Source organism: Chaetodon trifascialis, chromosome 24 (genome assembly GCF_039877785.1).
Source record: "Chaetodon trifascialis isolate fChaTrf1 chromosome 24, fChaTrf1.hap1, whole genome shotgun sequence".
NCBI classification, from domain to species: Eukaryota; Metazoa; Chordata; class Actinopteri; order Chaetodontiformes; family Chaetodontidae; genus Chaetodon; species Chaetodon trifascialis.
The window spans coordinates 1,511,066-1,523,219 of NC_092079.1; the positions used below are offsets into that span (position 1 = coordinate 1,511,066).

At 42.6% G+C, this 12,154-nt stretch overlaps 1 protein-coding gene across 2 annotated transcripts in view; it reads left to right on the forward strand.

Moving 5' to 3' along the window:
• The window catches only part of LOC139352073 (muscarinic acetylcholine receptor M4-like), a 108,938-nt gene that overhangs the window by 79,480 nt on the left and 17,304 nt on the right, over positions 1-12,154 (forward strand). For both annotated transcript variants that reach the window (XM_070994124.1, XM_070994121.1), the window contains 3 exons: positions 355-509; positions 1,421-1,622; positions 2,122-2,205. In XM_070994124.1, the coding sequence (XP_070850225.1) occupies positions 355-509; positions 1,421-1,622; positions 2,122-2,205 (441 nt within the window). The remainder of the gene's footprint in view (positions 1-354; positions 510-1,420; positions 1,623-2,121; positions 2,206-12,154) is intronic.

A 12,154-nucleotide genomic window follows, 5' to 3' on the forward strand; every position in this document is an offset into this window, starting at 1 on the left:
CACATTTGATGTGTGCACCATGCATGACATTACACGTGTGATGCATGTGTATTAATGCAGAGAAAGTATAACACCTTTAATGTAAAGCAGTGCAATACAACACCACCACTAAATAAAACCAGTTTAAGCATTACAGTATCAATAAAAGCTAAACGATTGATTTCAGGTTTTTATTTGATTGTTTTAAACTGTACAAGTGTACCTAATGAACTGGTAAGTGTGAACAGTGTATTGTACTGTATATGTAAACTGCACGTACAACATTTTCTGGAGGTGACAGAAGGGTTTCTTTCTTTCTTTCTTTCTTTCTTTCTTTCTTTCTTTCTTTCTTTCTTTCTTTCTTTCTTTTTGCAGTTCCTTTCTAACCCTGTGGTGACGTTTGGGACAGCTATAGCAGCATTCTATCTTCCTGTCATTATTATGACAATCCTGTACATCCACATCTCCCTAGCCTCCAGGAGCAGGGTCTCCAAACAAAAACCTGAGAAGAAAGAGAAGAAGGGAATAAGGTAAGAGCATGAGTGGAAATAAATGATAAAGACGTTACAAATGACTTACAGAAACAAAACACAAAAATACTGAGGGCAAGATTACATAGGGAAAATAAATATCGCAAAGTAGCAATTTATTCTTAATTTAGCCACTTGTGCTTGGAAAGCATACCGTTGCTGTCAAACAACAACAACAACAATAGCTTGAATAAACTAAAATAACTATTTTAGCTTCTATTTTTCATATAACCTTTCTTGAGATTGAGATTATTATTAAATCATAACTTGTCTTATTGTTCACAACCAGAAACCTCCAAAATATGCTGCAGAAGAAAATATCATACTTACATCAAAGAAATTTCCTCACCCACTCCTAATGCATATGATATTTCTCTGTTGTTCATCTAAATGCTTTGTATCTTCCAGAGTATACAATATGGCGAAATGCACAATGTCAGTAGTGATATATTATATAAACAATGATTGCTTGATAAAGCACAATACTATTATAATAAAAATATTCTGATAGTATAAATATATATTATAAAATATTTGAACCCGATTAGTGTAGAGTTGTGTGGTCTTTTCTGGATTCAGTTTCAACCATCACTCTCTTACTAATCATTTATAATGCACCAGTGACCTGAGTATTTTCCTGCATTTTGTAAATCTGCAGTTTGTCACTATCATGGGAAAATAGTTAAGAGGTGGGTCAATCAATTTTAAAGAGGCTACAGATGCATGCCACCTAGGCTACATAAAATAATCCAAAACACAATTTGCTGCACACAGAATTACAAGCAATTAATAATTGATAACCATTTGTGATTTATATAATGTGCCCGTTTGATTTTCTAAATATCAAATATAAATATGAATCACATGTACTTTATGAAAAAAGCAATTGCCATTTTAGTAATTCTTTTCAGGACACCCAGCTTGATGAAGAGTCACCTGTTAAAGCAGAACAATAACAATGAGGCCAGTCCTCAGGCCAGTCCCCGTTCTACTCCCAAACTCAGTATGGACTCAACTACCACTGCACTGGAGGCTGTAAAGAATGGCAGAGCGGAGGAACCAAAGCCAGTTCAGCCACAGGCTCTTTCACAGCCCAGTCCGGGACTTACACAGGTACTCATACACCAGTAAATGGTAAATGGACTGTATTTATGTAGCGCTTTGCTAGTCTGACGACCACTCAGAGCGCTTTTACAACACAAGTCTGCACTAACTCATTCACTCACACATTTGCATGGCAGCTAAGCATTATCCATTCACACACATTCACACACCGATGGTACAGTATCAGAAGCAATTTGGGGTTCAGTATCTTGTCTAAGGATACTTCGACATGTAGTAGACTGCCGTGGCCAGTGGACAACTGCACTACAGCAGTGTGTCAGCTTCATGTCTTTACATAGAAAATGTTTTAGATCTTTGAGATCAGGTCATGAAAAATGGGAGCAAAAACAAAAGTGTTGCATTTATATTTTTGTTCAGTGTATATACAAATATTCATAGTTTGTTACTGTATTATTGTTCTATTGTGTAAATCTATCTATCTATCTATCTATCTATCTATCTATCTATCTATCTATCTATCTATCTATCTATCTATCTATCTATCTAGGAAAAAGAGAGCTCCAATGATTCGTCCACAGCTTTTATTCCACCCACAGAACCAAAGGACAACACCAACAAGCTGATATCTGAGGTTGGTATATATGTGAGTTTGCTTCATTTCCTGGGGTTTACAAAATTCCCTACATCAAAAATAACACATACATTTGCCAACTTTCCTTGTAAGGTTTCTAACCACATATGCACAGAAGAGAGCTGCCAAGGTTTCAATTATTATCATTTTAAACCTACTGTCTCAAGATTGATTGCTACACAAATTATCTTCATAATTCTCAGATGTGTGACAAAAATTCTCATTGTGTAACTCACATGTAAAATATTTCAGCCAACTGTCAGAACCTTTCAAAGACACTTCAGAACTTGTCTGAGAATAGCACATTTTAAGTTTTTTTCAGTATCAAAGTAATCTAGTGATACCTGTCGGTACATCCATGAGTACAGTGCAAACAGGAACTGCTAATAGCTAATGCCACTTTTACATGATCTCCATTTTCAGTCATTTAAATTTTTTTTTTACAAAAATTTCAAAACTCTTTTTGGAAAAAACAGAAAACGAGAGCCAAGTAGCTCTTCATGCAGAGATCCAATTTAGCATACAAGAACACACATTTCTCTATACCCAAACTGTTCAGAAAATTCTCTTTGCTTGGCACAACAATTAATGCAACATCCAAAAAGTACTAGTGTTTTATGTTTTATTTATTTATTCGTTTTATTTGACATAAACCAAGATTCCATTACAATGAAATTAAGGGTTTTTTTATTGCATGGATTCATCTCACAGATTTTATTTTGTTTTATTTTGCCATTTTTGCATTGGGTGCACATAATGAAACATAATGAAGTAATTCCAGTCTTTTAAATACAATTCAGTGCAAAATATACACCTTCAGTATGCATACTGTTAACATCCCAAGTCACCCCTGTCCATACAGTACTGAACCACCTCCGAGGGTCCGATTCTCAGTCCTACAACTGACCAGATGACAAGGAGACACTTTTTAATTACCTACATCCGAGCACCTACCCTACATCCTCTGGTGCATGTCCTTTTTTGGTGATTTTCCACTAAGCTTCTGGCCCCTCCCATGGTTTGGTATAACCCACTAGTTACAGCCTATGTGACTTCCTCATTTAAGTGTTTACATGACTTCCTCATTTTTGGCTGTTGCTTACTTGAACATGAGTTGCTTGATTCTTGACCCAAATCATTTTCATTGACTTAGCTCAGCTTGCAAAACCTTGTACTTGATTCTATCACTTTTATTCCCATTATTTCATCACATTATTTGGTTACAATAACAGCAGCTTAAATTCAATCATTGTCGTAACTTAGAATTTGACAAACACTTACATGTATTACATTAACATACTAGGACTGGGTGATAAAAGTCCTTTTAATCACAGCACAGTTCTTAAATGTGTGATCTCAACCCCCTTTAATATATGTAGGAGGGCTAGGCAACTGAAACGTCCTGAGTTCTTTAAATCAGTTTACTTAATTTACAATAAAGAAAATGCTATGGTAATGTCATCTTGTTTCTCATTTAGCTATATGCACTTGTAACTGTAACATCACTATCAATAGGCTCTTAACCCAAATCTATATACAGTAATCAACATGTAAACAATTAGTATACCGCAACATGCCAAAGGTATTACTTCTTCAAAACTTCTCTCCAAGGCTCAAATACCTCTAGTAAAAGGAATAACTGAACATCACAAAGGAATCAGTTTAGTAGTAATATATGTGGCCCGGTAATGAATGATCAGAACAGACACAGTAATATTAAAGGGAAAGAAAGGGCATCCTTAGGTACTCATACAGGCCGAATGGCGTAGTAAATGCTGTTTTGTTCCTGTCTTTCTCATGGACTGCAACTTGGTGGTATCCGCTCGTGAGGTTAATTGTTGAGAAGAATTAGGCACAACTCAGAGCATCCAGACTTTCATAAATGAATGGTAGCGGGAACGTGTCATGCCTGGCCTTTGAGTTCAGCCTCCTGTAGACTACACACAGTCTCAGACTTCCATCGGACTTGCGTACCAAAACGACTGGTGAAGCATAGGAGCTTGAACTCTCTTGAATCACTCCTTCTCTCAGCAGTTCAGAAATATTTTCCCTGATCTCCTTGTACTGATTAGGTGGTATACGCCGGTACAGTTGGGAGACCAGTGTCTCATCCCCCACAGGGATTTCATGTTTCACCTGATCAGTATACCCCAGGTCCTCGTCATGAACTGCAAACACATCTGCATACTTCATCAGACGCACTCCCAGCTCTGCCTGCTGCATGTCACTGTTAGATCCTGGTCCATCTTTCCGATTAAGAGTCACTTCCTCATGGTTAGTGGAAATACGCTGAAACTTCACCTCATAGGGGTCACCCTCAACACACTAACACTAGTTATGAACACCTAGCCTGGTCTTAGGAGGCAGTCAGACATCCTCCTGCGAGAAGTTAATCACTTGGACCAGAAACACAGGACTGTTAGATGATACCACAGTAGGGACAACCATCAACCAACCAGGCAGTGGTGTATTCCCTGCCTCAAGCAGTATGCTGGTGTCACGATCAGACAGCCTCTGAAGTCCTGTAGCAATCGATGAAGCGGTGCATGCACTTTGTGTCTGCCTGCCACACGAGCTGTGGACATTTTTTCCACAAGCTCTGCCTCTTGTTCTCTATTGAAGACCTCCCTCCAAACCGTGTCCAACTTCCCCCTTAGAGTTGTGTCAACCTCTGAGGGTGCCAACTGACTGTAGAATTTAACTATGTTCATCCCAATAATGCCAGGTAGAGATTAATCTGATTCTGTGGTGTCATCCTTGATTATTAGGAAGCCATCTCAACGTAGCCTAAGTAAGGTAGTGGTAACTTGTTGGCTGCTGCTATTTTAAGCCATTTCGCTGTACAATACATATCCTCATCCTCTCCGTGGAAGTGATCTCTGAAAAAGCTTTCCATCAAAGTACTTACATTACTTCCTGTGTCCAGCAAACACCTAAGAGGGACACCGCCTATCGAGATGTCTACTTCAGGGCACTGGCCTACAGCATGTTCCAGAAAATGCTCTTTGGTTAGGGTTTTCTCTGAGCCTTCTGACTTGCCTCGCATTGCCCGGCTCATTGCAATTGAGGGCCCCTGTTTCCCTGTACTGTATAACTAGGTGTATCAGGAGGCTGACATCCTGATTTGCGTGGTGTTAGTACAATGTCTAGCCATATGTCCAACCCCTTCACACTGCAGACAGATTGGCTGACCATCATCAGTATACTTGGGCTGGATTTTAGGTCTACCACCCTTACTGCCACCTTCAGAGCTGGCCTTCTGCATAGTGAGGACATGGACTGCATTGGCTAGTTCACCAATAGCTTAACTCTGCTGGGTAATTATTTTGATTACTTCTTGCAGAGTCACTGCCAAGTCAGGCTGTACATTACTGGTCAAATGTGTCCTTTCTGAGACCTCGTCTGTACCACCGCCTACAAGGCTTCTGTTTGTTGCCACATTTGTGCTGCAGGGGCGGTCTTCAAGAGCCCACATCTTTGCCTCCTCTCGTACATCAAACAGATTAGACCCAGGCTTCTCTCTAACAAGCCTACACAATTTGCACCAAAGGGTGGAGTCGCGCACCCCTTCAATGAACTGGTCTCCGAGCACGAGCTGTGCATCAGCTACTGCATTAGGGGACTGTTGGAGAGCAGAATTAAGCATCTGAGAGACAGCATGTGAATAATCCTGCAAGTCTTCCCCATCTACTTGCCTGCGTGCATAGAAGGCACGTAACAGTTGTGGAGTAGTGCGCTTCTCTCTAAAACCTTCCCTCAAGTATGAGAACAGATCACTGGGTTGCTTAGTCTGTACCCCCATACATAGTTTGATCTCCTCTAGGGCTGAACCCTTTAACAGTGAGAGGGTGAAGTCTATCTGGTCCTCACTACGTAGGCCCCTTGTTCTCATTGACCGTTCCACCTCTTCTGTAAACCCCTCTACAGTGTGAACAACACCAGTTGTGACACCTGTCTGTCTAGCAGTTCCAAGGAGCGACGTCAGGCAGTTCTCTCCTACAGCAATCCGTGGTGATGATGCAGGCGACCCTCTCATCCTGTAACACCAGCCGCCGGCCGAACTAGTCTAGATACTCACTGTCCCTATCCAACTATAACCTCAAAATTAACAGGGGAATCCCACTTCTGACACCAAAATGTGTGGCCGGGTGATGAATGATGGGAACAGACATAGTAATATTATTATTATTTTTTTTTTGTGGGTCTTTTATTCCCCAACTTTCCTGAGTGAAGAACAGCATTAACTGTAATTTTGAGAGTTGAAAATAAACTTGCAGTGATAACACAACACAGCGGTACTATTTTCCCTGTCCGTACTTAATGAACACACTTTCCCTAGTGAAAGCTCAACTCAATGAACTTATGACATCAAGTTGGCTACCCTAAGACAACAGTAGTGGCTGATTTCTACAAAACCACATAGAAATACAACACACATGACATTTAAACGCGACTCCGCCGCAGCAGGACGCAACGCTCGTTTCCTGCGTTGACTCTGGTGTTTATTAAACCCACAGTAATTTTAGGTAATAGTAATTTTAAGCTTTTTATAAAACCTTTTAACTTAGTGGGATTTAACTCACCTCCTCCCTGTGGTGGTTCTGCGTTCCGGGGTGACGGATCCTCGGCACAGCCGGCAGCATGATGGCGGTCTGTGAGTCCTGTCTCCCCACCCTCTCAAAACTGAGGGACAACGTCTCTAGCCTGAAGGCAGACCTCAAGGAGAGGGACAAAATCCTTATGGACTTCTCCACCGTCGCCTTGACCCAATCAAAAGTTATCGCCCACATGAGGGCATGCGGCGCTGGTAACCGGAGCATGATGGCCGCGGACAACACCACCCTGCCGTGGACCGGCTCCATTACCACCAGATCTCCGGCACCAGCACTCGCCGAGCTCCGCTGGCTCTACCAGGGCGCCAAGCCCAAGCCATCAGCACCCTCCACCTCCTGTCTTCGCCCCCCGGAGTGGCAGTGCTCCATCAGGGAGGATGGAGCGGCGGCTCCAGCACCGGTGAGCTCAACGCCACTCAAGGCGAGGGAATCCTGGTCAGCAGTGACCAGAGGCGCCGGGGCCCGTCCATCTCCCCCTCCTCCGCCTCCGGATCTACCGCTGGAGAACAGGTACGAGATCCTGAGCCTGCAGGATTTCCCTCCCATGGGGGCGTGCTCCAGCTCGCCTCCGCGACCTGTCCACCCAGCTGGTCGTGGCTCTCGCCAGCACAGCAACCGGGATCCGCGTGTCCAGCCTGGCCCCTGTTCTCCATCTCGGCCAGGAGCAACCGCAGGCCGGCGCCACCAACCCTGGGTCTCGCCCCGCCATCGGCGCACCTCCAGGCAGCCCGTGGAGCAGCGCACCCCCTCTGTGCTGGTCGTCGGGACCTCGATGGTCAGACACGTGTCGGTACGTGATGGTCGGACCTTCTGCCGCCCCGGAGCCCGCGTCAAGGAGGTTGAGTCCTCCGCCCTCCAGTTGTGTGCTCAGCACAGCTCAGCCTCCACGCTGGTCCTGGAGGCCGGCATCAGTGATCTCAGAGACCAGAAATCCGAGATCCTCAAGCGGGATTTCAGGTCCATGGTGGACCGCATGCTGGACACGGGGAAGCGACTGGTTATTTCCGGCCCGCTTCCCCCGCCGCGCTATGGTGACGTCACCACCAGTCGCCTCCGCCAGCTGCACCTGTGGCTAAAGGGATTCTGCCTGGGAAAAAGTATTCCATATGTGGACAATTTTATCGCTTTTTTAAACAGACCCCACCTTTTTAAAACAGGCGGCCTACACCCAAACCAGGAGGGGTCACGGCTTTTATCAGTAAACACTGACTTGACAGTCCGGTCCTGCACCACAATCACCTCCTGACTCACTACACCCATACACACGCCCTCTGCACCTCACCCACACTCACACTCACCTTCACCCACCCCCACCTACATCATACACGCCCACGCCCCTCCCTCACTTTACACAATCAAAACCATAATTTCACACAGACATAGGAGACCCAGGGCTACTTTTAGATCAAAATGGGTTTTTAACATTCCACTGGAAAAATGTGATGAGCGCAAGTTCAGCAAAGATGTTAAAATGGCTGTGCTGAACGTGCTCTCTCTTTTAAACAAATCTTTTATTATAAATGACATAATTTTAGATAATAACCTGGACAGCATTCTCCTTACGGAGACGTGGCTTGGCACTGACGCACCTGTTGTTCTCACCAAGGCTTCCCCACCCAATTTTAACTTTTTATTTTCAACCAGGGGGTGCAAAAGAGGGGGCGGTACTGCTTCACTCACAAAAACCAACATGCACATGAACGAAGTCAATTTTAACAGCTACTCATCATTTGAATACCATGCCTTCGTTTTTAGCAGCCCACCGATCCTCTGTATAACTGTGTATCGACCACCTCAGTATTCTACTTCTTTTATTAGTGAGTTTTCTGAGCTCTTATCAATTATTCATACCTCTTTTAACAGAATTTTAATATCCGGTGATTTTAATCTACACATGGACTTTCCCTCAGACTCAATGTCCAGAGAATTTTTAAACCTTTTACACTGCCTTGATTTTAAGCAACACGTGACGCAGCCGACCCACATCAGGGGGCGCACCTTGGACCTCGTTATATCTTATGGTCTGTCGGTTGGTGCGCCCTCTGTTGTGGACCTGGCTGTGTCTGATCACTTCTGTGTGTTTTTTACAATCACCAGTTTTAATCAGCGGGAGGCCCCTGTGAGAACAGTGAGGAAACGCTACCTAACTTCTGAAGTGGCTGCAAATTTTATCCAGATCTTACAGAGCACTCCCAAATTTTACCAGCACCCTGTGATTTTATCACTGACAACTTTAACAATAAAATAAAGTCAACACTGGACTCAGTGGCTCCACTTGTAATTAAAACAATCAAAACAAGACCCACACCTCCATGGAGAACTGAGGAAATTAAAAAACTCAAAAGGGAATGCAGGAATGCTGAAAGGAGATGGAGGAAATCAAAGTTGACAGTTCACTATGAAATACTACGTCAACACCTCAAAATCTACAATAACACAGTCAAACAAGCAAGAATCTCTCACTTCCAAAACCTAATCCATGACCATAAAAATAATCCCAAATTTTTATTCTCCACAATTGATCTTTTAACAAACAAAAATTTTAAAAGATCCTCCAAGACACCAGATAACGCCCTTTGCGAGGATTTTGCAGACCATTTCAGAAGAAAAATCAATGACATAAGATCCAGTCTTTTATCTCAACAGCTTTTAACACCTGGATCATTGCTTGGACCTGTGGAAACACTGGAGAGTTTTGCCCTGGTTGATGCAAGGACACTGAGTCGAGTTTTCTCCCAGGTAAAGCCCACAACCTGCCTTTTAGACCCAATTCCCACACCGTTTTTTAAAACACTTTATGGATTCTTTGAGGAACAGCTGCTGTATTTGGTCAATTGCTCTCTCCAGACGGGTGTCTTCCCCACCTCCTTTAAAACGGCAGTGGTGAGGCCCCTTCTGAAGAAGAGTGATTTAGACCCCAATGTTTTAAATAACTACCGGCCTGTATCCAACCTGCCATTTTTAAGTAAAATTTTAGAAAAACTTGTTTTTCATCAAGTAAATGAATTTTTACTCTCGAAACATATTTTAGAGACTCATCAGTCTGGTTTTAGGATGAACCACAGCACAGAGACAGCACTTTTAAAGATTTTAAATGACATCAGGTGTAATTTAGATAATCATAAACTCACAGTCTTGGTTCTACTGGATCTAACCGCCGCCTTCGATACAGTAGACCATCACATTTTATTAAATAGACTGAGGAACCTGGTGAGCCTCTCTGGTACTGTTTTTAACTGGTTCACATCCTACCTCACTGATCGAAGTTTCTTTGTAAGTATGGATACATGTTCCTCAGGAACCCATAAGATAAAGTGTGGGGTTCCCCAAGGTTCAATTTTAGGTCCAACTCTTTTTAATCTTTACATGCTGCCCCTTGGGGACGTCATCAGGAGGCATGGCATCAACTTTCATAGTTATGCTGATGATACGCAACTGTACATCGCCGTGTCTCCTGATGACCCAGGGCCAATTGATGCCCTTTTTAACTGTATTTTAGACATCAAGTCATGGATGGCAGCAAACTTCCTACAGCTCAACCAGGACAAAACTGAGGTTTTAGTCATTGGTCCTGAAGGCCAGAGAGAGAAACTTTTACCAAAGTTACAGGATTTTAAACCCTCAAAATCAGTAAAAAATCTGGGCGTGATTTTTGACTCTGAGCTCACTTTTATTCCACACATCAAAAACATAACAAAGATAGGTTTTTACCATCTTAAGAATATAGCCAGAGTCCGCCCGTTCCTCTCTCAGACCAGTACGGAGGTGCTGATGCATGCTTTTATCACTTGTCGTTTAGATTACTGTAATGCCCTGCTCTCTGGTCTTCCCAAAAAGAGCATGTATAACTTACAATTATTACAAAACTCACGAGTGCTGACGAGGACCAGAGGGCGGGAGCATATAACACCTGTTTTAAAATCGCTGCATTGGCTCCCCGTGCACTTCAGGATCGATTTTAAGGTTCTTTTACTAGTTTTTAAGTGTCTTAACGATCTTGGGCCTTCTTATTTATCTGCATTACTTTTACCGTATCAACCCTCGCGGACCCTGAGGTCCTCCGGTGCAGGCCTTTTAACGATACCACAAATCGGAACTAGAACACATGGGGAGGCGGCATTCAGTTATTATGGCCCCCGATTGTGGAACAGCCTGCCGGAGAGCCTCAGGGCCGTAGAGAATGTTGGTGTTTTTAAAAAGAGGCTCAAGACCCATCTTTTTAATCAGGCTTTTAACTGACTCATTTAGCTAGTTATAATTTCTTAAGCTGACCTTTATTCTTACATTTTCTAATATTATATATATATATATATATATATATATATATATATATATATATATATATATATATATTTTATTGTGTTACCTCAATTGGTAATATATATATATTTTATTGTGTTACCTCAATTGTTTTAGTCATTACTTATGGTCTATTTTATACATTTTACTGTTTTATTCTCAGTTTTAGCTTCTATACCTTTTATCTTATTTTACTGTTCTAGCCCCTCATTTTCCAGTGTTTCCTCCTGGGGGCCTACCACACCGGGATTTGATTCTGGTTCACCGATGGGGGTGCTGTTCCGTGGATGGCCCTGGCCCAGGTAAGCTAGAGAGCTTTACACCTTGGTGTGGAGCCTCCTGCCTGCCTGGGCTGGGGTGGTCCCTGTGTCAGCGCCCCCGCAGTCATGGACCATGATTCCACTCGGTGTGCATGGCCCCCAAAGGTAGCTTCTTCCTCACCTCGGTTCTCGGTGCCCAGCCATGTCTCCTCAGCGACAGTTAGTGTATGTATGTGGGTGTGTGTAAGTTTGTGTGTGTGGGTATGTATGTCTGTCCATGTATGTGCATGACTGTATGTAATTGTGTATCTCTGTGTATATTTGGGGGGGTGGAGGTTTGGGGTCACAGTGTTCTATAATGTTGTTGTTTTTAACCCCTGCGAGGCACTTTGTATTACTATAAAGTATGAAAAGTGCCATATAAATAAAGTTGATTTGATTTGATTTGATTTGACATGGTTATTAAACCACACAACCTGCAAAGTTACCTTGCAGTGAAATACATCAATTCACCAGTAAATATACAATAATGAACAGAGTATACTTTAGCAAACACCCTTTAAGGAGCTCAAAATACATTTTTACATGAATAAATTTGAACTCACTCTCACTCTTGTGCGCAGCCTGCCTGCCAAAACACACACACGGGACACAGACTTTCATCTCCCATCTAGATTAGGCAGAATCATACAAAATAGAAGGTTTTATTGAATTGTCAGCATACCCAATTATGATATGATTAAATTCTTCTGTGTATTTCATTTTACTGCCACTTTC